This window comes from Oryctolagus cuniculus, chromosome 17 (assembly GCF_051225735.1).
Source record: "Oryctolagus cuniculus isolate XC-2025 breed Fujian yellow rabbit chromosome 17, ASM5122573v1, whole genome shotgun sequence".
In the NCBI taxonomy this organism is placed as follows: Eukaryota; Metazoa; Chordata; class Mammalia; order Lagomorpha; family Leporidae; genus Oryctolagus; species Oryctolagus cuniculus.
In genome coordinates, this window is record NC_142883.1 from 1,087,144 (window position 1) to 1,110,000 (window position 22,857).

Genomic DNA, 22,857 nt, shown 5'->3' on the forward strand with positions numbered 1-22,857 from the left:
CCAATGAGCACTCTGGAAGAGAGGCTTAGCCAATGAGAGGGGCAGGGGGTGGGCCCTGCGTGTGGGCGCCGAGCGGCGGGTGCCTAGGGGCCCGGGGTCCGGGATGTGTCTGCTGCTGGGGGCGTCGGGCGTCGGGAAGACGCTGTTGGTGAAACGGCTGCAGAATATCCTTCCCGGGCGGCGCGAGGGGCCCTGGGGGGCTGGGGTGGGGACGCCGTCCGTGGGGCTCTGGTCCTTGACCGCTCCGCACAGTTGAGCTCCCAGGACGCGAAGGGCGACGTGGGGGCGCCTCCGCCGACCCAGCCCACGGTAGGTGTCGGACTCCCGCAGGCGCGACCGGAGGGGGTGACCTGTGCGGAGGCGGGTGCGGCCGCCAGCGTGTCCCTGAACTCGCCCGACGCACGGCCGCCTGCCGCCCTCCCGAGACCCCTCTCCCTGGGCCCCGGCCCGCAGGTGGGCACGCACTGCCCTCCCGAGACCCCCTCCCTGGTCGCCCCCGGGGGAGCGTCTGGGCCCCGGCCCGCAGGTGGGCACGCACCGCCCTCCCGAGACCCCTCCCTGGTCGCCCCGGGGGAGCGTCTGGGCCCCGGCCCGCAGGTGGGCACGCACTGCCTCCCGAGACCCCTCCCTGGTCGCCCCCGGGGGAGCGTCTGGGCCCCGGCCCGCAGATGGGCACGCACTGCCTCCCGAGACCCCTCCCTGGTCGCCCCGGGGGAGCGTCTGGGCCCCGGCCCGCAGGTGGGCACGCACTGCCCTCCCGAGACCCCCTCCCTGGTCGCCCCCGGGGGAGCGTCTGGGCCCCGGCCCGCAGGTGGGCACGCACCGCCCTCCGAGACCCCTCCCTGGTCGCCCCTGGGGGAGCGTCTGGGCCCCGGCCCGCAGATGGGCACGCACCGCCCTCCGAGACCCCTCCCTGGTCGCCCCCGGGGGAGCGTCTGGGCCCCGGCCCGCAGATGGGCACGCACTGCCTCCCGAGACCCCTCCCTGGTCGCCCCTGGGGGAGCGTCTGGGCCCCCGCCAGCAGGTGGGCACGCACCGCTCTCTCCTGAGGCCCCCTCCCTGGTCGCCCCCGGGGGAGCGTCTGGGCCCCGGCCCGCAGATGGGCACGCACTGCCTCCCGAGACCCCTCCCTGGTCGCCCCGGGGGAGCGTCTGGGCCCCGGCCCTCAGGTGGGCACGCACTGCCCTCCGGGAGTTCACAACCTCTGCGTCATGGTTCCCGCAGGTGGGCACCAACCTGACGGACATCGTGGTCCAGCGGAGAATCACCATCCGGGAGCTGGGCGGGTGCATGGGCCCCATCTGGTCCAGTTACTACGGAAACTGCCGTTGTCTGCTGGTGGGTCCCGCGCCCTCCCACTCCCCCGCTGGCGTAGCGGTCCAGGGGACGGGCACCGGCCAGCTCCTCCGCGGAGAACCGACTCCCCCTGCCTGTTCCCTTCGTGGTCGGCGGCTGTGGCTGATGGCGTCTCGCCCTGCCGCCCTGGGCCGGGCCTGCGGTGCTGGGCGAGGTCCCAGGGCTCTGTTCCTCCTCAGTTCATGGTGGACGCCTCCAACCCCACCCAGCTCTCCGCGGCCTGCGTGCAGCTCCTGGGCCTCCTTTCTGCAGAGCAGCTCGCGGAAGCGTCCGTCCTGATCCTGTTCAATAAGATGTGCGGGCCTGGGAGCGGGCAGCGGGGCTGCCCCGGGCGGGGGGGCGGGGCGGGGAGCGGGGGCAGCACGGGGTGCGCGGGGCAGGCGTGCCCGGGAGCGGGGCAGCACGGGGTGCGCGGGGCAGGTGTACCCGGGAGCGGGGCAGCACGGGTGCGCGGGGCAGGCGTGCCCCGGGCGGGGAGCGGGCCCCGGGGCTGCCCGGCCTGACGGGGCGGTGTGTTCCCGCAGCGACCTGCCCTGCTACATGAGCATGGAGGAGATCAGGTCGCTGATGAGGCTTCCAGACATCCTCGCTCACGCCAGGCAGAACGTCTCCACCGCGGAAATCAGCGCCCGGAAAGGCACTGGCCTGGCGCAGGTGCTGCACTGGCTCCAGGACACCCACGGAGCCAGCAGCTGACGTAGCCCAGGGACGGGTAAACTGAGGCAGCAGGAGACTGCTGACATCTGGCCTGTGTTCCTGAGACCGTGCCTGGGGCTGGGGGAGGAGCCCGGCCTGTCCCAGTGCTTGCTGCCCTGGCCGGCCCGGCATTCTGTCGGCCTGAGGCGCCTGCGGGTGAGTGGTCCCCTGGGTGGGCAGAGAGCAGAGGTGGCCTGTGCACCCAGCGGCTGATGGGGACCCAGAGCCTTGGAAACAGGCTGTCCCCACTCGGGGCCGAGTGCGAAGTCCAGGCGTCGGCAAGGTCGGCTGCTCCCGGGGCGAAGCCGTCCGGGGCAGGCGGCCCCCACTGCCGTCCTGGCTTCCAGCAGTTCCGTGTCCACTCCTTCCCGAGGTCTGTCAGGAGGACGTCCCTCAGCAAAGCCAGGGACAGCCACACCTGCGGGCGCCCGGCAGTGGGCGAGGAGCTCCCGGGCCAGGCCAGTTTCCTGAAGCTGCGCCCTTGGCCTGGTGGCTGGGGTGCCCCTCCCACTCCAGAGCACTCGGCTGCAGCACCCAGCTCTGGCTCGAGCGCCAGCAGGCCGGGGAGGTGGCCGTGCACCCGCGTGGGAGACCCGGTTTCTGGCTCTCGGCTTTTGCCTGGCCCAGCCCTGGCTGTTGTAAGGATTTAGGAAATAAACCAGTGGACGTTGTAGCTCAGGCTGCCCCTGCGTTTGCTTTTTAATACCTATTTACTGGGGCTGTGGTGTAGTGGGTAAAGCTGCCGCCTGCAGTGCCGGCATCCCGTATGGGTGCTGGTTCCAGTCCTGGCTACTCCCCTCCCGATCCAGCTCTCTGCTGTGGCCGGTAAGGCAGGTAGAGGATGGCCAAGTGCTGGGCCCTGCACCCGCGTGGGAGACCTGGAAGAAGCTCCTGGCTTTGCATTGGCCCAGCCCTGGTCGTTGCAGCCATCTGGGGAACAAACTGGAGGATGGAGGACACCCCTCTCTCTTGCTGTCACTCTGCCTTTCGAATAAATACTGTTAGGTGAGTGACAGAGGCAGAGAGATCTTCCATCCGCTGGTTCACTCCCCAGATGGCTACAATAGTTGGAGCCGTGCTGATCAGAAGCCAGGAGCCTCTGCCAGGTCTCCCACACAGGTGCAGGGGCCCAAGCACGTGGGGGTCTTCTACTGCCTTCTCAGACCACAGCAGAGCTGGATCAGAAGCGCGGCACTCGGGCCTGTAACCAGCACCCACGTGGAATGCCGGCGCACTGGGCCCAGGGCCTCAACCCTTCAGGTCCCAGTCGTCTGCTTTGCTGGGGGTGTGTGGTGGTATGAGAAGGCCAGGGTGGGGGCGGCTTTGGTCAGAGGGGAGGGCCCAGCCCGCCAGTCTCCAGGGGAAGCCGCAGGTCCTGCCTCCTGGCTGCACGGCCCATGTCACTGCCAGGTGCCCTCCCCCAGCCCCCCGTGAGGCGCGTGGCCGACACTCCCAGCACGAGACAGGCTAGCACAGAGCACACAGCCTCTTTAATCTGTCCCACAGGCTGCAGCAGCCTTCAGCGATGGCCCAGGGACCCGGGGGAGTCTGCTGTTCACAGCCGGCTGCAGCCACTCACGGCCCTGTAGGAACACGAGCACCCACAGAAGGGGGCCCTGCAAGGCCAGTGCAGGCCCCTGTGACGCTGCGGGGAGCAGAGGCAGGCCTCACTCCCACTCCTGGCCGCTGTGCAGGCGCCCGGCACCGTGGGGCGTGCTGCCGGCTTGGAGACGGTCCCCGGTGTCAGGGTCAAGGCTGCCGAGTGCCGAGTCCAGGCGTTCCCCAGCTGAGGGTGAGGGTGTAGAGTCCCAGCCACGCCTACGGCCAGCTGTCCACTCTGCGTGCGGAGCGGCGCCCAGTGGCATCCTCAGAACGGGGCTGAGGTCTGGCTGTGCCGTGAGGCCTCTGGCCAGCTCTGGGTGCCTCCCCCGAGCAGGGCTGACTCGCGAGCCTCTGCCACACGCGCTGACCCCAGTCACCAGTCCAGGGGCAGAGTCCTGCGACGGGCAACGGGCATGCCCTGAAGTGCGTGGGCTGTGTTGGCCTGGACTTTGCTTCAGAACAAAGCTGGGAACCACACCAGGCTCTAGACGCTGCCCCCACGGGACATGTGGCGTGAGATCCGGGCCCATGGATGGTCACTGCGGCAGGGCAGCCTTCAGTGTGGAGAGCTGGGGCAGCGCCCCCGCATCCCCGGTGTCCGGGGGCGGAGCCCCACATCCCCAGTGTCCGGGGGCCCTGCTGCCCCACTGTCAGTGAAGTGGCTCCCGCTTCTGGGGAACAGGGCCGCGTGGCCGTGCAGGCTGTGGCCCCTGCCGCGGCTGCTTCTGCTGCTTCAGCGCTCTGTAGGCCTGCACGGCCCGCTCCCTCTCCTCCCTGATGATGCGCTCCCGGGCCAGCGAGCTGCGCAGGGGCTGGGGCACTCCGGGGCTCAAGAGCGAACTCAGCATCAGCGACTTCTTGCCAGGCTGAGAAGACAGGGAGGCCGAGGCCAGCTGAGCAGAGAGCCCGGCCCGCCCCACGGCGCGCTCACCAGCCCCGGCCTCCCTCTCCCGGCCACGCCCCGTACCTCCTCCTGGCCAATGCTCTTCCGGGGCTTGGCAGTCAGCTCCGGGGGCTGCAGGACGACCTCACCGAACTTCACCGTATCTGGGGGCAGAGGAGACGGAGGCCTGCTGCCCACAGCCCGCACGGGCCTGGCACCCAGAGCCCCTGCCTGCCCACTGCCCACACCGGCCCGCTGCGCCCCCTGGTGGCGGCCGGCCCAGGGCTGGGGCAGAGCTACCTCGGAGCAGCTCCAGCTCCAGCCGGTCGGCAGCCTGGTCCTCCCTCCGCTGCCGGACCTTATCCAGACGCCGCCTCTGGAACCTGGGAAAGCAAGCGGGGTGTGGTTCCGACGTTCACGGCTCGTGGGCCCCGGGAAGCAGGCTCTGCACTCAACAGGCCCCTGCCAAGGAGACCGCCCATGAGGGAACCTGGGGCGTGGGGAGAGCCAGGGCCGTGGCGGGGGGAGGGCCCAGCTGCAAGTGCCCGTCACACCGCGGGTTCTCTGGCGCAGCCCCGCCCGCCCCGTGGGGTCCAGCTGTCTGGGCTGGGGCTTCTGTGAGTGACGGGCTCTGCAGGGTGGACCCGGGCCTCACAGCCTCTGAGGGTCAGGAAGCTGTGTTTCCACGAGCAGAAGGGGACACACAGCAGTGGCAATTTTTCCTTGTGTGGAAAGGCAGTGACAGACAGAAGCGGTTCTCTCCCAAATGCCGCCACCGCTGGGACTGGGCCGCACCAACGCCGGGATCAGAGCCATCCTGGTCGCCCACGTGGTGCCGGGGCCTCGCCTGCTGCACTCAGGCAGGCGTCCCAGGGCAGCTCGACCACGCCACCCCCCCACCCTGTTAACATTTATTTACTTCGAAGTCAGAGCTGCAGGGAGTTTCCAGCTGCCGGGTCACTCCCTGATGGCTGCAACGGCCAGGGCTGGGCCAGGCCAACGCCAGGAGCGTCACCGGGGCCGCAGGTGAGCCGCCGGGCCTGACGCACCCGGGCCGCCCCGCGCTCCTAGGCCATCAGGGAGCTGAATGGAGTGGGGCAGCCGGGACGTGAATCGGCACCCCCACGGGCCGCCGGCGGCTCTGCCTGCTGCAGCCCCACGCCAGCCCCTCTGCCCATTCCTGACGAAAGCTTCGGCCGGTTCACCTGAGGGCGGGGCTGTCTCAGAACGCCCCTGCCGGGGCAGGCGCCGTGGTGCCGTGCGTGACGCCTGTGTCCTGTGTCAGTCACAGCTCTGCTTCCCGTCCAGTCCCTGCTAATGCATCTGGGACAGCAGCGCAGACGGCCCCGACGCCCGGGCCTGGCCACCCGCATGGGAAAGACGGAGCTCCTGGCCTCCGGCTTTGGCCAGGACCAGCCCTGGCTGTCGCAGCCGTTTAAGGAGTGAGCGGCAGATGGAGGATCTGTCTCTCCGCCTTCCGAATGTATAAATAAAGCAGCCCAGGAGAGTTCTCGTAGGAACACCGCCCGCCCGCCCACAGGCTGGGAGGTGGCCCCTGTGGTGGCCGCACCATGCTGAGGGGCCGTGCAAGGACCCCCCTGGATGTCACTGACCCAAGGCCGTGGTCCAGAATGCGCCCAGATAGCACCAGTCAGAGCCCCAGTGCAGGGCCCGACGGGAGCCACACGTCAGCCTCGCCCCATGCTGGTCCCGGCACAGAGAGCACCCTCTCGCCTCACCTGCCCACAGCAGCCCACGTACAAGGGTGACTGGTGGTGAGCCCGATGGCTCTTCCAGCAGAGGCAGAGACGGAGCCACTGACCCTGCCCCAGGGCTCCCTGTCCCGGGGAGACAGAGTCCCCGCTGACCCTGCCCGGGGGAGACAGAGCCCCCGCTGACCCTGCCCCGGGGAGACAGAGCCCCCGCTGACCCTGCCCCGGGGAGACAGAGCCCCCGCTGACCCTGCCCCGGGGAGACGCAGAGCCCCCGCTGACCCTGTCCCAGGGAGACGCAGAGTCCCCGCTGACCCTGCCCCGGGGAGACAGAGCCCCCGCTGACCCTGTCCCAGGGAGACGCAGAGTCCCCGCTGACCCTGCCCCGGGGAGACAGAGCCCCCGCTGACCCTGCCCCGGGGAGACGCAGAGCCCCCGCTGACCCTGCCCCGGGGAGACAGAGCCCCCGCTGACCCTGCCCCGGGAGACAGAGCCCCCGCTGACCCTGTCCCAGGGAGACGCAGAGCCCCCGCTGACCCTGTCCCAGGGAGACGCAGAGTCCCCGCTGACCCTGCCCCGGGGAGACAGAGCCCCCGCTGACCCTGTCCCAGGGAGACGCAGAGTCCCCGCTGACCCTGCCCCGGGGAGACAGAGCCCCCGCTGACCCTGCCCCGGGGAGACGCAGAGCCCCCGCTGACCCTGCCCCGGGGAGACAGAGCCCCCGCTGACCCTGCCCCGGGGAGACAGAGCCCCCGCTGACCCTGCCCCGGGGAGACGCAGAGCCCCCGCTGACCCTGTCCCAGGGAGACGCAGAGTCTCCGCTGACCCTGCCCCGGGGAGACAGAGCCCCCGCTGACCCTGCCCCGGGGAGACGCAGAGCCCCAGCCCCCACTCACGCTTTCTTGCGCTCAGACTTCTTGGCTGGCACCTGCACCTCTGGGCGCCGGGCGGCCTGGTTCTTGGTGAGGAACAGCACGTGCTGGGCCTCCTGCTCCATGCGCTGGACGTAGGCCCTGTCCGACTCCCACTTTCTCCGCTTGAACTTGGGCACGGGGATGTCGGGCTCCTCTCCTCTCGCTTCCTGCTCTAACGTCTTCTTGAAGGTCGCCTGGGCTGAGGACACAGCGGAGCCTCAGAAGAGGTGCGGCGGGCCAGGCGGGGCCGCGGAGGGTGGACTCAGCCCAACCCCAGCGGCTGACGGGGACCTGAGATGCCCACCTCGGGCATCCCCGGGGAAGTGACCCCACGCCCACCACAGCGGGGCTGCACCGGAAGCCAGAGCCTCCCAGACGACCGGGTTCCGCACAGGCCCGGGGCGCAGCTGTGTGGGCCTGTGGAGCCCACACGGGGACCCCGGAAAGTGCAGACTCGGCCACGCCACACAGGATGAAGCGCAGGTGAGCCTCTGCGCCAGGGGAAGGCAGCAGTCCCCCCGGGGAGTGCGCAGCGGCCGGTGCGGTCAGGAGCCGGGGCAGGCAGGGGCAGGCAGGGGCATGCAGGGGCAGGCGAGGGCAGGCGAGGGCAGGCAGGGGCAGGCAGGGGCAGGCAGGGGCAGGCGAGGGCAGGCGGGGAGAGGCGGGGTGAGGTAGGGGCAGGCGGGGAGAGGCAGGGGCAGGTAGATGCAGGCAGGGAGAGGCGGAGAGAGGCAGGGGCAGGCGGGGAGAGGTGGGGAGAGGCAGGGGCCGGTGGGGTCAGGAGCAGGGGCAGGCAGGGGCAGGCAGGGAGAGGCAGGGGCAGGTAGATGCAGGCAGGGAGAGGTGGGGAGAGGTGGGGAGAGGCAGGGGCAGGCGGGGAGAGGTGAGGAGAGGCAGGGGCAGGTAGATGCAGGCAGGGAGAGGCAGAGAGAGGCAGGGGCAGGCAGGGAGAGGTGGGGAGAGGCAGGGGCAGGCGGGGAGAGGTGAGGAGAGGCAGGGGCAGGTAGATGCAGGCAGGGAGAGGTAAGGAGAGGCAGGGGCAGGCGGGGAGAGGTGAGGAGAGGCAGGGGCAGGTAGATGCAGGCAGGGAGAGGCGGGGAGAGGCAGGGGCAGGCGGGGAGAGGTGAGGAGAGGCAGGGGCAGGTAGATGCAGGCAGGGAGAGGCAGGGGCAGGCGGGGAGAGGTGAGGAGAGGCAGGGGCAGGTAGATGCAGGCAGGGAGAGGCAGAGAGAGGCAGAGAGAGGCAGGGGCAGGGTGTGAGTTCACATTCTTTAACTATTCACCCCAAACACGGGGCAAACTCCGAGAGCCAGCCCCTCCACGACACCAGCCCCAGCGGGCAGCAAACCACGCACACAGTGGTGGACACCAGTCCCCAACTGACGGAGTAGCAGAGGCCGGGGCCCTGCGGAGCACCCCGGCTCCTGGCCAGCCGCATCCCTGCATCCCTGCGCACTCCCTCCAGCCACGCCCCTGCCTGAAGCCGGCCTGGGACACCCCCGGGGGCGGCTCAGCGGCTGGGCCTCCGTTCCCGTCTCTCCGGGAACCGAGAACTGGGCCCGCGCCCACCCTGCTTCCTCCTCTTCTTGTTACTGAGCGGGGCCTTCATCTCCTGGCGGCTCCTCATGATCTCGCGGAGCCGGAAGGGGATGTCCTGCTGGTCCGCGCCCTCGGGCCGGGAGTTGACCTTCGTCCGCGGCTTGCTGGGAAGGAGAGCCCGAGGTGAGGCCGCGCCGCGGGAGAGGCCGAGGGCAGGGGCGGGCCCCCGTCTGTCCCGGCCCGAGCCCGTCCCTCGGCGGCTTCCTCGCAGGGCGCCAGCGACACAGGCGCCATCCCCTGCCCCCGGCCCGGGACCACGCCATCCCAGTGCGCGCTCCATTCGTTCAACTGATGTTCGCGGGCCGCGGGCACGAGGGGCAGCGGCCTAGAGGGGGCCCCGGGCACCCACCTGCGCCGCTTCCCCTGCGGGAGCCGCTGCCGCGCCCGCGGCCGGCCGGAGCGCCCGCATCCCGCCTTGCCCGCCGGCGCCGCGGCCGCCCCCCGAGCCCGGGCCATCTCCAGCCCCGGCGCGTCCGGAGCGAAGCCGCTTCCGCCCCGCTGCAGGTCCCGCCCCACTTCCGCTTCCTGCGCTGCACCCCGCGCTCATTGGAGCGACGCGGCTCCCTGGCGGCCCTCGATTGGCCGAGGCGGCCGCCGCTCAAGGCTCCCGCGGTCCCAGAGCCGGCGCGCAATGGCGCTGGGGAGGGTGGCGGCCGGAGGCCCAGCGGCGGCTGCGGTGGCCCGCTCGGCAAGTGTCCCCGCGGCGGCGGCGGGGTGGCAGGGCAGGGCAGCAGGGCGCCGCGGGCCGGGCTGGACCCGGCTCCCGGGCGGGGGGACGCGGCCGGCGCCCTCGGCCCAGCTGCACCTGAAGTGGGACGGTCTGGGGCCACCCGTGCTCGTTCCGCGAGCGTGGCCGTGATCCGGGAGGCGCGCGTCTGGAGATGTCTGTCGGTGGCCTGTGCCGCGGAGTAGATGAGCGGGGGAGGGGGCCCCGAAGGCCCGCGTTGGACGGAGGGTGGGATGGCCGGAGAGGCCTGGGCTGCTGTGACAGGGAGACGGGGGTCGGGGTGGGCTCAGCGGCCGCCACTCGTGTCTACAAGCGCTGCACCCGCGGTGCTGGGCCCCCACCTGCACCCCGCTCGGTCCAGCCGGCCCGAGGCCACCGCCCAGGGCAGGAGGGCTGAGATGTCCCTGGGCAGGCGAGGCCGGTACCGGCTTCCCAGAGACTCACCCGTTTGTCTGCCCCCCTCCCCGCAGGGAGCACTCTGGCTCTGCAGCTGGGCCTGCGCCCAGCGACTTCTCAGGAGCAGCCGGGTCCTCCTCGGGCACCGTGCACAAGTCCCAGCTCCTGATGGCCACAGGACGCTGGGGACGGAGCCCGTGGAGGCTGGAGCAGGTGCCGCCAGGCAGCCCGAGGCCTCCCTGCCCAGCGGAAAGCCCTCAGAGCCCCCCTACCCTCTGCCGCCTGATCTCCAGCCGCCCACCAACTGCTGCATGAGCGGCTGCCCCAACTGCGTGTGGGTGGAGTACGCGGACAGGCTGCTGCGGCATTACCGGGACGGCGGGCAGAGGGCCCTGGCCGCCCTGGACCGGCACGTGGCCGACGAGAACCTCAAGGCCTTCCTCAGGACGGAGATCCAGCTGCGCTCCAGCGGTGCAGGCTGAGCCGGGCCAGACCACCGTGCACCTGTGCCTGCCTGAGAATAAACCGGCTGCGTGCTGTTTCTGCTTTGTTGTCTGGGGCGAGAGGCAGAGCCGTGGACCTGCGGTCACGCCAGCCTGGGGTCTCCTCCGTGCCGGGGCCAGCGCCTCAGGGGTCCTGCCAGGCTCGGCCCTGCCCACAGCAAGCAGCAAAGCCCCCAGTGGGCAGCCTGGGCAGGGCCCCTGAGCCCCTGCCTGCTCCTGGGGAGATGCACCTCCCCTCCCACCAGCCAGGCTGCGGCCCCCTCCGCCGAGGCTCCCCAGGCGGTTGTGAGTTTGGGGTTTAGGGGGCTTGGACCAGGAGTCCTGGGGAGTTAGTTCCAGAACCTTTCTCCCAGCAGTTTTTTTATTTATTTAATATAAAAGAGAGAGAGACAGGCATTTTGGTGTAGCGGGTAAAGCCACCACCCACAGTGCTGGCATCCCATACAGGCCCTGGTTCCAGATCCAGCAGCTCCACTTCCTGTCCTGGAAAGGCAGCCAAAGACAGCCCAGGTGCTGGGGCCCTGCACCCACGTGGGAGACCCGGATGGAGCTCCTGGCTCCTGGCTTCAGCCTGGCCCAGCCCGAGTTGTTGTGGCCATTTGGGGAGTGAACCAGCAGGTGGAAGACTTCTCTCTGTGTCTCTCCTCGTCTCTAGCTCTGCCTTTCAACTAAATAAAAAATAAATCATTAAAAAAAAAAAAAGGCAGAGGGACAAAGAACGTTCATCCATGGGTTCTTCCCAAATACCCATGACAGCCAGGCCGAAGCCAGGGGCCTTGAACTCCATCCGGGTCTCCCACTGGCCCTCGGTACTGGAGTCATCACCTGGGACACCCAAAGCCCAGCCCCTCCCGGCAGCTCTGAGCTCAGGTGACTGGTGGCCTGGTCGGGGCCGGGGTTGGAGGTGCTTGTCCCTCGTTTGTCTCCTGGGAAGCCAGCAAGGGGAGAGAGGTGACAAGGCCCACTAGACGTCTGGTCAGGCCCCGCTTAGGGCACCTGCGTCACCCCTGCAGTGCCGGTGGGGGCCACTCTGCTGTGGATTCGGCTCCCTGCTCGTGCCGAGTGACGGCGGCTGATGGCCCACGTCAGACCCAGATTGAGAGCTGGGCTCCGGCTCCGGCTGATCCGGCCTCCGTGCTGCAGGCTTCCGGGGGCTGAAGCAGTAGAGGGAACGTGCCTGTGTCTGCCTTTCCAATGAGTAAGAATGGAAGTCTTTCAAAAGGCGGACCGAAAGGGACGGGGAGCCCAGGACAGCCTCTGGAGCCACCTGCCTCTGTCTGGCAGACGGCGGCCTCAGGGCAGGGCGTCCACCGTCCCCCAGGCCCCTGGCTGCACCTGAGCCCCTCTGCCCACCCCAGAGTCCCTGAGGGAGTGCCCCCCCCGGGGGGGGGCCTGCACAGTCTCATCCGTGGTGTCAGCAAGGAGAGTCCTAATCCACTTAGCCAGGCAGGATAAATGCTCGGGCAGTCACCGCTGAGCCAGGGCCGCCGCCGCCGCTCCTGCCCCGCTGCGGTGAGTAGTGCCACCTGCCCCTTCCCTGCACCGGGGCTCGGGGCTCTGGGCTCGGAGTGCAGAAGTGCCCCAGGGCGCTGTTCCTGCGAGGGAACCCCGGGCCGCCAAGACGACAGTTTCCGTGGGGATGGCATTCGATGGTTGGAGCTCAGACGGGGGTGGGTGCCATGGGGCGTGAGCACCCAGGACCCCCGAGTCCTGGAGCTCAGACGGGGGTGGGTGCCATGGGGCGTGAGCACCCAGGACCCCCGAGTCCTGGAGCTCAGACGGGGGTGGGTGCCATGGGGCGTGAGCACCCAGGACCCCCGAGTCCTGCAGCTCAGACGGGGGTGGGTGCCATGGGGCGTGAGCACCCAGGACCCCCGAGTCCTGGAGCTCAGACGGGGGTGGGTGCCATGGGGCGTGAGCACCCAGGACCCCCGAGTCCTGGAGCTCAGACGGGGGTGGGTGCCATGGGGCGTGAGCACCCAGGACCCCCGAGTCCTGGAGCTCAGACGGGGGTGGGTGCCATGGGGGTGAGCACCCAGGACCCCCGAGTCCTGGAGCTCAGACGGGGGTGGGTGCCATGGGGCGTGAGCACCCAGGACCCCCCGAGTCCTGGAGCTCAGACGGGGGTGGGTGCCATGGGGCGTGAGCACCCAGGACCCCCGAGTCCTGGAGCTCAGACGGGGGTGGGTGCCATGGGGGTGAGCACCCAGGACCCCCGAGTCCTGGAGCTCAGACGGGGGTGGGTGCCATGGGGCGTGAGCACCCAGGACCCCCGAGTCCTGGAGCTCAGACGGGGGTGGGTGCCATGGGGCGTGAGCACCCAGGACCCCCGAGTCCTGGAGCTCAGACGGGGGTGGGTGCCATGGGGCGTGAGCACCCAGGACCCCCGAGTCCTGGAGCTCAGACGGGGGTGGGTGCCATGGGGCGTGAGCACCCAGGACCCCCGAGTCCTGGAGCTCAGACGGGGGTGGGTGCCATGGGGCGTGAGCACCCAGGACCCTGGTCCCTCCCAAGGGCAGGGTTGGCCAGCCCTGTCAGAGCCGACCTCTCAGGACAGGGCCACTTGCCCATGCCGCCTGGCAAAAGAGCAGTGACCAAGGCTCCCCACAAGACCAGGGGCAAGAAAGGGGACCCCGAGAGGTGGTTTCTGGGGTGTTGTGTGTGAGTGAGGGGAACGGTGGCCCTGTCTGTGCCCCAGAGCCGTGCGGCACGTGGGGCTTACCCAGTCCCCAGGAGATTACAGGTGTCATCCCCCTCCATGGTAATAGGCTTAGGGCTGCCCTTGGCCCAGGTCACTGGGGCTTAGGGCATCTGGGGAGAGGCTCAGGGGACAGAGCCGTCACCTGCCCACGGTGCCAGGACAGCCTCAGCAGGAGGGCGCGCGCTCCTGGGCTGCTATTCACCAGCACGGCACAGGTGTGGCACGAGGGACAGCTAACGCCCATCCACAGCCAGGGTGCGGGCCAGTGCCTGGCAAGAGCGGATAGATCTGGCCTGGGGGCACAGCCACGGCTGGGTGGGCTGGGGCAAGGCCTCCCCCGGGGACCTGGAGGGTGGGCAGCCCTAAGAACAGCAAGGCTGGACCGGGTGAGGCTTTGCACAGCAAGTGGTTGGGTTCAGACGCCAATCACCCCTCTGTCCAGGGGGGGTGCAGGCACCAAGGGGTCCTCCGTGGGAAGCCAGGGTTTGGACCTGTCCTGGGCCAGGAGAAGGGTTTGGTGTGGGCAGCAGTGAGGGCAGTGGGGGCACAGGGCTAGGTGGGAGCGGGGTCCTCCACGGGGGAGCCGGGCCGGGCGGAGGAAGGAGGGTCCCGGCAGGTGCCCGTCATGCTGGAGGGTGGCAAGGCTCTCCTCTCGGCCCCTCTGCTCCGGTGGGCTGAGGTCCAGGGCTGTGGCGGAAGCAGGGGCTGACCGGGCCCCACCTGCTCTGCCCACAGCCGCATGAGGAGTCCAGCCTGGGACAAGAGAATCCAGACACGAAGGGTCCTGCGGTGTCTCTGCCAGCCTCACCATGAGCCTGGAGCCACCCAAGGCAGAGATCCGCTCGGCCACCAGGGTGATCGGAGGGCCTGTCACCCCCAGGAAGGGGCCCCCCAAGTTTAAGCAGCGGCAAACCAGGCAGTTCAAGAGCAAGCCCCCCAAAAAGGGCGTCCAGGGGTAAGCAAAGCTGGGGGAGGGGAGGCAATCCCTCCCCTCCAGGCGACACCTGCAGGTGGGGAGGACTGGGGGGGGCTGAGGTGGCCCCATCCTCATCACAGGCACAGGGAGGTTCCTGGGGCCTGATGGGGCGGAGACGGGGGAGGAGGATTGGGGGCCCTGACACTTCTGCATGCTGGTGACAAGGAAAGCACGCAGCCACCTCTGCACCCGGGCACGTGCCCACCCCTGCACCGGGCCCCCCCTGCCCCTGCACCGGTCACCCAATCGTCCCTGCACCCGGGCCCCCTCCTGCCCCTGCACTGGTCACCCAATCGTCCCTGCACCCGGGCCCCCTCCTGCCCCTGCACCCGGGCTCCCTTCTGCCCCTGCACCTGGGCCCCCTCCTGCCCCTGCACCCGGGCCCCCTCCTGTCCCTGCACTGCTCACCCAGTCGTCCCTGCACCCGGGCCCCCTCCTGTCCCTGCACTGCTCACCCAGTCGTCCCTGCACCCGGGCCCCCTCCTGTCCCTGCACCCGGGCCCCCTCCTGTCCCTGCACCCGGGCCCCCTCCTGTCCCTGCACCCGGGCCCCCTCCTGCCCCTGCACCCGGGCCCCCTCCTGCCCTGCACCAGGCACCCTCCTGTCCCTGCACCCGGGCCCCCTCCTGCTCCTGCACCCGGGCCCCCTCCTGCCCCTGCTCCCCCTTCTCAGGACTCAGTCGTCCTCAGGTAGCAGACTCGTCCCCGCCCCCAGGGGAGGGGCCCGCGGGGTCCTGCTCTCAGGCCTTCTCCCTGACTACACTGTCCTTGCAGGTTTGGGGACGACATCCCCGGCATGGAAGGCCTGGGAACAGGTAGGACGGCCACAGCCCGGGCCCACTGTGCCCCACAGCCCCCAGCCCTCCCCGCCTTTCCGAGGGCCCCTCCAGTGCCCCCGTCACTCCCAGCACCAAGCTTCAGTTCCACGGATGAGACAGTCCCCAGTGTTCCTGGGAGGGGGACCCTGCCCTGGGCTCTGCTCTGTGGCCTTTGAACCCACAGTCTCCATGGGAGCCACGGGGGCAGGGGTGGCCCCGGCCTGGCTGGGGGTCCTCCTGACGCACGGCGCCCTCTGCAGACATCACCGTCATCTGCCCCTGGGAGGCCTTCAACCACCTGGAGCTGCACGAGCTGGCGCAGTACGGCATCATCTAGCGCCAGACCCCGGCCAGGCCTGGGCCACCCCCCTGCCTGCTTCCAACCCCACCCAGGATTCCTGTAGAGGAGCCCCCGCCCAGCCCAGATGGCACGTGGAGGGGGGCAGTGACCTCCGGCCTCCAGACCCTCCCCCGCCCCGCCTACCTTGGGAGACACCGGCCCACCCCTCGGGACTGCAGGGGGCGGTAGAGGAGCAGGGCGGGGCCCTGTCCTGGTGTCTGGGCGACCAGCGGCTCCGCCTCTGCAGCCCCTCCCAGCTGGGCACCCTAGGGTGGGACGTGGTGGTTGGGGGTCCTGGGGGCATTGGGGACTGGTTGAGGCCCTCCCACACCACCCACTGTTGCTGACCCTGTCCCAGAAATAAAATTGTCCTGCTCATCCGGGCATGCGTGGGGGACGGCCGCTTGGGCGGGAGCCAGGGGAGGAAGACACAGGGTGGTGGGTGGTGGGCAAGAGAGCTGGCCAGGCACGGTGGGGGGCAGGTGGAAAACCCATCAGAGCGTGCGCCTCACTGAACCTCAGCTGTGATGGCCCTGGACACGTCCAAGCAGCCCACACGCACTCCCAGTGGGCACCGTGCTGGCCACCAAGAAGGTGGGACTGGACACGGCCCACAGACGCCTCTCGCCATGAGGCGGGATCATCATCCCCACCTCACAAGTGAGGACATGGAGAAGCAGAGAGAGGGGAGTGTGTCCACCTGCCCCCGGGAGCTGTCCACCTGCCCCTGGGAGCTGTGCACCTGCCCCCACGGAGCTGTCCACCTGCCCCTGGGAGCTGTCCACCTGCCCCCGGGAGCTGTCCACCTGCCCCTGGGGAGCTGTCCACCTGCCCCCGGGGAGCTGTGCACACTCCCCCACAGCACATGGTGTCATGCCAAGCGTTCAGGCGCGTGGAGCGTTCACACAGCTGCCACCGGGGTGACTCTTGGAAGGGCCCCTGTGGTCCCACGCGTGTAACAGCTGCAGGCCCACAGGACCCCGTGGTGAGAGGGGGCCCTGGTCCCACGCGTGTGACAGGTGCAGATGGGCCCACAGGACCCCGTGGTGAGAGGGGCCCTGGTCCCACGCGTGTGACAGCTGCAGGCCCACAGGACCCCGTGGTGAGAGGGGCCCCTTGTCCCACGCGTGTGACAGGTGCAGACAGGCCCACAGGACCCCGTGGTGAGAGGGGGCCCTGGTCCCACGCGTGTGACAGCTGCAGGCCCCCAGGACCCCATGGTGAGAGGGGGCCCTGGTCCCACGCGTGTGACAGCTGCAGGCCCCCAGGACCCCGTGGTGAGAGGGGGCCCTGGTCCCACGCGTGTGACAGCTGCAGGCCCACAGGACCCCGTGGTGAGAGGGGGCCCTGGTCCCACGCGTGTGACAGGTGCAGGCCCACAGGACCCCGTGGTGAGAGGGGCCCTGGTGGGCTCGTGGCCCCTGGACGTCTCAGCTCCTCAGCTGCTTCCAAAGACCCTGCCCTTCGCTGCAGGAAGTCTGGCTGTGCCCTTGGCACCCCCAGCGGCCAGGAAACGGGTGGCCAGGGGAGGGGAGGTGCCGGTCTGGGGAGGAGGTGCAGCTGGGTGCCAGGCTCTCGTCCAGGGCCCTGTTCCCAGAGCCAGCTGCCTCTGCCTGGCACCCGCTGCTGGAGGCAGACGGGGCACACACTCGGACCACCGAGGCCTTGCAAGGGGCAGGCAGTGCTGGCCAATCAGGTGCGTCTGGTGGCAAAGGTCTCCAGAAGCCGGAATCAGGCAGCGGCCAGAGTGGGGGTTGCAGCAGGGCCTCGGGAAGCCCCAGAACCAGGAGGGACGTGGACCCTGGGCAGCAGGTTGGGGCAGCCCAGGGGTCTGGGTGGGCTGGAGGGAGAGCAGAGGCCCAGTCCCGGCCTCATCTCCGCTGCTGGGCCGGAGGGAAAGGCAGCCCTGGCTCTGCCGGCTCCCCTTTGCGGACAGCGAGGGCCCTAACCAGCTGCGTGGCCAACAGGAGCTCCACGCCCTGGACCACCACAACCGCGATCAGGAAGCCGCCCAGGGCCCGCGCGCCGCCTCGCAGCCACTGCCGGAGCGGGGGCCCGCAGCCCCGCAGGTGCACCACGCTCTGAGCCGCCGCCTCCTCCAGGCGCAGCGCCCCGGAGCCGCACTGGTCGTTGACGGAGGCGCCGTCTTCCCAGCGGTCCACGCAGCAGGAGGCCGGGACGCTGCAGGCCCGCGACCCGCGAGCGCTGCAGTTGAAGTACCTGCAAGAGCCGCTAGGTGTCACTCGCGGGGCCGGTGCCCGCGGTCCCTCGGCTTCCTCGGCCGCGCGCACGCACACACACCCGCAGGTGTGCACACACGCGCACAGACACGGGTGCGTGGCAGGCAGATGCGGTCGCTGCCCTGGCGAGGAGGAAAGTCTTCAGGGAAAAGGCTGACGGGCAGACAGGCGTTTGATGCGGCGAGGAATCCCTGAGGCCGAGCACTGCCGCATCGGAGCGTTCTGCCCGCCTCCCGCTCTGAGTCGCCCGCGGTGGCCGCAGCACTCGTGCCCCGGCGGAGCTGTGCGAGTCCACGCGGACCTGTCCTCGGGCCTTGGGCTCTTAGGAGGAAGAGCCAGGGCCTGGGGGGCTGCACTGGGCCGCAAAGGCAGGGAGGCAGAGAGGGGAGGGTCGCCGGGGTGGCTAAGGAGCGCTGCTCCCGTCACAGCCCCCAGCCCGTCCCGTGGCCTCCCTCGGCCTCACTGTGGGCAGGGGAGGGGGGCAAGGCCTCAGGGAGGCGTGCGTGACGGAGCCCTCGGCTCCCTTCCTGGAGCCACTGGGGCACAGCAGGGCGGACACTCATGAGGCCTGCCAGGCACAAGGGGCCAGCCCCGCGTCTCCTCTGACCCAGGGCCCTGGGCACACCGGGGAGGGTCCGAGGGGGGAGCCCGCGTGGCCCCGCGTCTCCTCTGACCCAGGGCCCTGGGCACACCGGGGAGGGTCCGAGGGGGGAGCCCGCGTGGCCCCGCGTCTCCTCTGACCCAGGGCCCTGGGCACACCGGGGAGGGTCCGAGGGGGGAGCCCGCGTGGCCCCGCGTCTCCTCTGACCCAGGGCCCTGGGCACACCGGGGAGGGTCCGAGGGGGGAGCCCGCGTGGCCCCGCGTCTCCTCTGACCCAGGGCCCTGGGCACACCGGGGAGGGTCCGAGGGGGGAGCCCGCGTGGCCCCGCGTCTCCTCTGACCCAGGGCCCTGGGCACACCGGGGAGGGTCCGAGGGGGGAGCCCGCGTGGCCCCGCGTCTCCTCTGACCCAGGGCCCTGGGCACACCGGGGAGGGTCCGAGGCGGGAGCCCGCGCGTCTCCTCTGACCCAGGGCCCTGGGCACACCCGGGGAGGGTCCGAGGGGGGAGCCCACGTCCTCTCTGCTGGGTGTGGCGTGGACAGCAGGTGCTGCTCGGGCCCACCTACCCTTGAGCAGAGCATTAAAAATCGCTACACTGCATCCCTAAATAACCAGCGTTAAATCTCAGGCACACACGCACACTCACACATGGGTGCACACACACGCACGCAGTGCACACGCGCTCGGAGTCCCACGCCAGGATGACACCCTGCTTTAGCCCGATTTTGTGTGAGTGCGTGAGAACACGGAAGTGAGTGCACGTGGGTGTGGTGGGAGTGTGCGCACGCCTGAACACGTGAGACGTGTGCCCGTGTGTGCATGTGTGTGCGCATGTGCATGTGTGTGCGTGTGTGCACGTGTGTGCGTGTTCACATGTGTGCATTTATGTTCATTGGGTTGCGTGCATGTGTGCACACGTGTGCATGTGTTCACATGTGTGTGTACGTGCACATCTGTTCACGTGTGCACGTGTGTGCATGTGTGTGCTCGCGCGTGTGTGCGTATGTGCACGCACACGTGTGTTCATGTGTGCGCACGTGCTTGCGTGTGTTCACGTGTGTGCGTGTGTGTACGCGCACGTGTGTTCACGTGTGTGCACGTGCTTGCGTGTGTTCACGTGTGCGCGTTGTGTGTGTGCATGCGTGTATGTGTGCGTGTTCACATGTGCGCGTTTATGTTCATTGGGTTGCGTGCATGTGTGTGCACATGCGTGCGTGTGTTCGCATGTGTGCATGTGCACGTCTGTTCACGCGTGCGCGTGTGTGCATGTGTGTGCTCGCGTGTGTGCATGTGTGTGCTCGCGTGTGTATGTGTGCACGCGCACATGTGTTTACGTGCTTGCGTGTGTTCACGTGTGTGCGTGTGTTCACATGTGCGCGTTGTGTGTGTGCATGCGTGTATGTGTGCATGCGCGCGCGCGTGCGGCCTGGCCGCCACCAGGGCCACCCCTCCCCGGCACTCGGCTCTCGGCACTCACGGGTTCCCCTGCCAGTCCCGGTAGGACGCCGCCCCGCAGCACCGCAGCCCCTGCTGCACTTGGTCCAGGAGGAAGCGCAGGTCCGGGTCGTCCTGGTAGTGAGCAACGGCCACGCGCAGGCTGTGCTGCAGGCCGCTCTGCAGAGGCCCCCAGAGCGCCACCACCAGGGCCCCCGCCAGGGCCTCGAGCAGCAGGAGGGCGAGGACCCCCCAGGAGAAGCAGCGCAGCAGACGGGCGCTCTCACACAGGGCGCCCAGGCAGCCGGCCAGGCTCAGGGCGCCGAGCGCCAGCGCCCCCGTCACCAGCCCCAGCATGGGGTCCGCCGGCAGGGGCCGCCCCGGGTCACTCCCCAGAGACCCCTTGACGGCCAGGCCCCAGAGCCCGACGGCCAGGGCCAGCAGGGCCAGCAGGGCAAACAGGAAGTTGGAGAAGAAGGCCAGGCACTTGAGGCAGCCGCCCGGCCCGGGGAGGGCGCGGGGCGGGCCTCTCCTGCAGGGCAGCTGCTGGGCCCCGGGGGCACAGGCGCTGTAGCCCCGGACCCTGGCCCTGTCCTCCCGGGACGCCAGGCCGGAGCGGCTCGAAGAGGGCGGGCTGTGCACCGAGAGGGGCGGCTCTCGGCCAGCAGCGTCCTGCAGGAGGAAGGGAAACCGGAAGACCACGTGACAGCAAGGACGAAACCCCCCAGTGGGGGAGGGGCGGGGGCTCGGCGACTGGGCGGTGGGCGCACAGGGGCCTGTGGCTTGTGCGGCCTGGCTCGGGCCCTGGCCCTGGACTGTGGCCCAGCCTCTCTCAGAGCAGAGCGGTGGCCGCACCCTGCAGGGTCCCGGAGGTCTCCTCTGCTCCAGCCACGGGAGGGAGGGGCTGCCGCCCACACTTGCGTGATGGGGTGGGTGGCCCCCTGGTGCAGCTTGGGTGGCCTGGCTGCCTCCATGGGTCTGGGGCAGGTCTGTGGGGTGAGCTTGTGCAGCCTTGGGAGAGACCTCCCCGCCCTGCTGCCCCCACTCTGGGGTGTTCCAGAACCTCCCTGGGAGCCCCACCAAGGGCTGGGCCTTGTGCCGGGCCGGCAGCCGAGGCCGCTGGGAGGGCCCGGCCGGGGGCGCTGCAGGCAGAGACCAGGCCGCCTGGCTCCTCCCGGCTCTCCTGCCGGGACCCCGTTCTGCTGGGGACAGGGTTTCCCACCAGGCGAGGGGCATTAGAGCCAGGGCCACGCAGTGAGGAAGGGTCCCACTCCACCCCGTCTACCAGGACCAGCCGTCTGGGTCCTGCCTGCGGAGCAGAGACGAAGAGGGTGTTTGTCAGCCCCCAGGCCCCAAATCAGAGCAGAAGGCCCAGGCCCCCGGCCACAGGCGGCCAGGCGGGGGCTGCTGGAGGCCAAGGGCGTCCAGCGAGGGGCATTTGCTTCCGCTTCTCCCCTGGCCCCAGGGGAGCCATATGCGACCCCCTGAGGCCTGCCTGGGTCCGTGGGGAGGGGTCCTGCTCACTGCAGCCCAGGCCCTAGGCTGACAGGGACGCCCAAAGCGCGGCTCGGGGGAGGCCGGGATGGGGGGCTCAGGGGCCCTGGCTCACCTGGGGCAGCAGGGGGCTCCTCTCCCACTCCTCCATCATCAGCTCGGCAGTGGTGCCGCTCAGGCCCCGGGCTGGGGGAGCTGCTGCCGAAGGCGTGGTCAGGTCACGTGAGCAGTCACATTTTGGGGCTTAACGCGGCCACTGCTCATGAGACTGGATGCCTGCAGTGTCTCTGCTTGACCTTGAGTTCCCGGGCCGGGCTGCGGGGGGCTGGGTGCCGCTCCAGGCCATTGCTGCAGGCCCCCGCGTGGGCCCTGTGGCTGCTCCATAAGCCCTCCCGGGGCCGCAGACCCTGAGAACCGGCTCACAACGGCCCAGCGGCCCCCTAGCAGCCCGAGGCCTGGGCGACTCTCCTGCTCCCTCCTCTGCTGTCCACTGCCCAGTCGCAGCCTTGCTGTGTGTGTGTGTGTGTGTGTGTGTGTGAGAGAGAGAGAGAGAGAGAGAGAGAGAGAGAGAGAGAATTTGAAAGGTGGAGTTATCCAGAGAGGGGGAGAGTCAGAGACAGAGAGGTCTTCCATCGCTGGTTCCCGCCCCAGGTGGCTGCGTCAGCCGGGTCTCCCACACGGGCGGCAGGGGCCCAAGTACTTCCTTTGCTGCTTTCCCAGGCTCATTAGTAGGGAGCTGGATTGGAAGTGGAGCAGCCACACACGGACTGTGCCCCTACAGGGTGCCGGCTGAGCCTTCCATGCCACAACGCCGGCCCGTGCTTGCTGGTTTCAAGGCGTGATCTGAGGGCGGCCCCACACTCCCTGCTTCTCCAGAGCAGAGCCTTGTCCTGGTCCCCCGTGTCCTGATGCCATGGGTCAGAGTTCAGAGGCTCCCTAATGCCAGGCCCCTCCTGCCTCTGCCTTGGCTGCCTTCCCTGGGCCTCCCTGGCTCCCGCTGGGACCTGTGTGAAGTGTGGGAGGGCAAATCAGAGCTGTCCGGGGCTGGAGGACCCCTGGAGGTCCCTGGGGAAGAGGGAGGGGCCTCCCGGGATCCACCTCGTGCCCCGTCCTGTCTCCCCCACCCCGCCTGCTCTCTGTTTGAGCTTTGGTTTTGTGCCAGGGCTGGGCTGAGCCAGGAGCTGGGAACCCAGTCCAGCTTTCCCCCGTAGGAGACAGGCACTCAGCTACTGAGTCGCTGCTGGCCACCTCCCAGGCCCTGCATTAGCAGCAAGCGGGAGCCCGGAGCCGGAGCTGGAGCCGGAGCCGGAGCTGGAGCCGGAGCCGAGGATCGGAGCCGGGCCACCTGCCTGCTCCTGGATCCCATTCGAGGCCCAGTCTCTTCTCAGCTTCACACATCATCCTCAGCACCGTCGTCTGCTGCTTCCTGCCCCAAATGGCCTGGATCCCTTGCCATGCTCAGCCGGATGCCCCCAAGCCCGCGTCCAGCTTCAGGCCACCGACTCCGTGCAGGCTTCCTCCGCAGCGCGGGCAGCAGCAGCCCCTCTCGGCTGGGCTTTGGGGCCTTGTCCCACGTGTACCACAGGGGCTCGATTCGAGCGGCCGCTCCCTGACCTCGCTGGGCTCCCAGGACGACCCCGCGCTGGCTGCAGCCCGGGTTCGGGATGGCAGACCCGGGCGCTAGGGGAGCAGTCCGTGGGTCTTCTGCACAGCTCGGGTGGACAGCGGCTCCCTGACAGGAGGATTCGGCCTCACTCAGCGCTGTTTGCACCATCGGAGCTTCCACTCTAGACGGGGGTGCGGTGGGGGGGATGGGGAGCGCGGGCTGAGGGTGTCCCTCAAAATTCAGGCACTGGAAACTTAATC

The 22,857-nt window shown here is 69.6% G+C and overlaps 5 protein-coding genes across 10 annotated transcripts; 3 read left to right on the forward strand and 2 right to left on the reverse strand.

Moving 5' to 3' along the window:
- The first annotated feature begins 13 nt into the window (after positions 1-13).
- Positions 14-2,725, forward strand: ARL16 (ARF like GTPase 16). Of its 2 annotated transcripts, none has more exons than XM_070060155.2 (5): positions 14-164; positions 251-309; positions 1,225-1,338; positions 1,566-1,651; positions 1,881-2,725. In XM_070060155.2, the coding sequence occupies exons 1-5, from the start codon at positions 104-106 to the stop codon at positions 2,050-2,052; spliced, it is 492 nt and encodes a 163-aa protein (XP_069916256.1). In that variant the 5' UTR covers positions 14-103; the 3' UTR covers positions 2,053-2,725. The 2 variants fall into 2 exon arrangements, with proteins under 2 accessions (XP_069916256.1, XP_069916257.1); XM_070060156.2 differs by having other exon boundaries at positions 25-164; positions 1,536-1,651.
- A 795-nt stretch (positions 2,726-3,520) lies between these two features.
- CCDC137 (coiled-coil domain containing 137) lies at positions 3,521-9,272 on the reverse strand. 2 transcript variants are annotated; one of them, XR_016224401.1, is made up of 6 exons: positions 9,112-9,272; positions 8,733-8,866; positions 7,146-7,362; positions 4,838-4,999; positions 4,622-4,701; positions 3,521-4,520 (listed from the first exon to the last, which is right to left on the reverse strand). XR_016224401.1 is itself a non-coding variant. In XM_051828324.3 (6 exons), exons 1-6 carry the CDS (start codon positions 9,216-9,218, stop codon positions 4,305-4,307), a joined length of 837 nt encoding a protein of 278 aa, XP_051684284.2. In that variant the 5' UTR covers positions 9,219-9,271; the 3' UTR covers positions 3,521-4,304. The 2 variants fall into 2 exon arrangements, 1 of the variants encoding a protein (XP_051684284.2); XM_051828324.3 differs by having other exon boundaries at positions 4,838-4,920; positions 9,112-9,271.
- PDE6G (phosphodiesterase 6G) lies at positions 8,746-15,600 on the forward strand. Of its 4 annotated transcripts, none has more exons than XM_051828319.3 (4): positions 8,746-8,885; positions 13,825-14,044; positions 14,839-14,879; positions 15,143-15,600. In XM_051828319.3, exons 2-4 carry the CDS (start codon positions 13,899-13,901, stop codon positions 15,217-15,219), a joined length of 264 nt encoding a protein of 87 aa, XP_051684279.1. In that variant the 5' UTR covers positions 8,746-8,885; positions 13,825-13,898; the 3' UTR covers positions 15,220-15,600. The 4 variants fall into 4 exon arrangements, with proteins under 4 accessions (XP_051684279.1, XP_089174708.1, XP_089174710.1 ...); XM_089318582.1 differs by lacking the exon at positions 8,746-8,885 and adding an exon at positions 9,347-9,450; XM_089318584.1 differs by lacking the exon at positions 8,746-8,885 and adding an exon at positions 10,517-10,673.
- On the forward strand, positions 9,332-10,426 carry OXLD1 (oxidoreductase like domain containing 1). The gene is made up of 2 exons (XM_051828318.3): positions 9,332-9,454; positions 9,964-10,426. The coding sequence occupies exons 1-2, from the start codon at positions 9,394-9,396 to the stop codon at positions 10,365-10,367; spliced, it is 465 nt and encodes a 154-aa protein (XP_051684278.1). The 5' UTR covers positions 9,332-9,393; the 3' UTR covers positions 10,368-10,426.
- A 1,359-nt stretch (positions 15,601-16,959) lies between the features above and the next one.
- Positions 16,960-21,185, reverse strand: TSPAN10 (tetraspanin 10). Its single transcript, XM_070060154.2, has 3 exons — positions 21,107-21,185; positions 19,541-20,169; positions 16,960-17,442 (listed from the first exon to the last, which is right to left on the reverse strand). Exons 1-3 carry the CDS (start codon positions 21,143-21,145, stop codon positions 17,094-17,096), a joined length of 1,017 nt encoding a protein of 338 aa, XP_069916255.2. The 5' UTR covers positions 21,146-21,185; the 3' UTR covers positions 16,960-17,093.
- Positions 21,186-22,857: the final 1,672 nt, after the last annotated feature.

Coding starts and splice junctions, on each gene's coding strand:
- ARL16 (XM_070060156.2), top strand. CDS start 104: ATGTGTCTGCTGCTGGGGGCGTCGGGCGTCGGGAAGACGCTGTTGGTG. Junction 165..250: donor GTTGGTGAAACGGCTGCAGA/ATATCCTTCCCG, acceptor ACCGCTCCGCAC/AGTTGAGCTCCCAGGACGCG. Junction 1,652..1,880: donor CTGATCCTGTTCAATAAGAT/GTGCGGGCCTGG, acceptor GTGTTCCCGCAG/CGACCTGCCCTGCTACATGA.
- CCDC137 (XM_051828324.3), bottom strand. CDS start 9,218: ATGGCCCGGGCTCGGGGGGCGGCCGCGGCGCCGGCGGGCAAGGCGGGA. Junction 4,921..7,145: donor AAGTCTGAGCGCAAGAAAGC/GTGAGTGGGGGC, acceptor TTGCTTTCCCAG/GTTCCAGAGGCGGCGTCTGG. Junction 4,702..4,837: donor GGAGCTGGAGCTGCTCCGAG/GTAGCTCTGCCC, acceptor CTCTGCCCCCAG/ATACGGTGAAGTTCGGTGAG.
- OXLD1 (XM_051828318.3), top strand. CDS start 9,394: ATGGCGCTGGGGAGGGTGGCGGCCGGAGGCCCAGCGGCGGCTGCGGTG. Junction 9,455..9,963: donor TGCGGTGGCCCGCTCGGCAA/GTGTCCCCGCGG, acceptor CCCCGCAGGGAG/CACTCTGGCTCTGCAGCTGG.
- PDE6G (XM_051828319.3), top strand. CDS start 13,899: ATGAGCCTGGAGCCACCCAAGGCAGAGATCCGCTCGGCCACCAGGGTG. Junction 14,045..14,838: donor CCCAAAAAGGGCGTCCAGGG/GTAAGCAAAGCT, acceptor CTGTCCTTGCAG/GTTTGGGGACGACATCCCCG. Junction 14,880..15,142: donor CATGGAAGGCCTGGGAACAG/GTAGGACGGCCA, acceptor CGCCCTCTGCAG/ACATCACCGTCATCTGCCCC.
- TSPAN10 (XM_070060154.2), bottom strand. CDS start 21,145: ATGATGGAGGAGTGGGAGAGGAGCCCCCTGCTGCCCCAG. Junction 20,170..21,106: donor GGAGCCCCCTGCTGCCCCAG/GTGAGCCAGGGC, acceptor TTCCTCCTGCAG/GACGCTGCTGGCCGAGAGCC. Junction 17,443..19,540: donor CGGGACTGGCAGGGGAACCC/GTGAGTGCCGAG, acceptor CGGCTCTTGCAG/GTACTTCAACTGCAGCGCTC.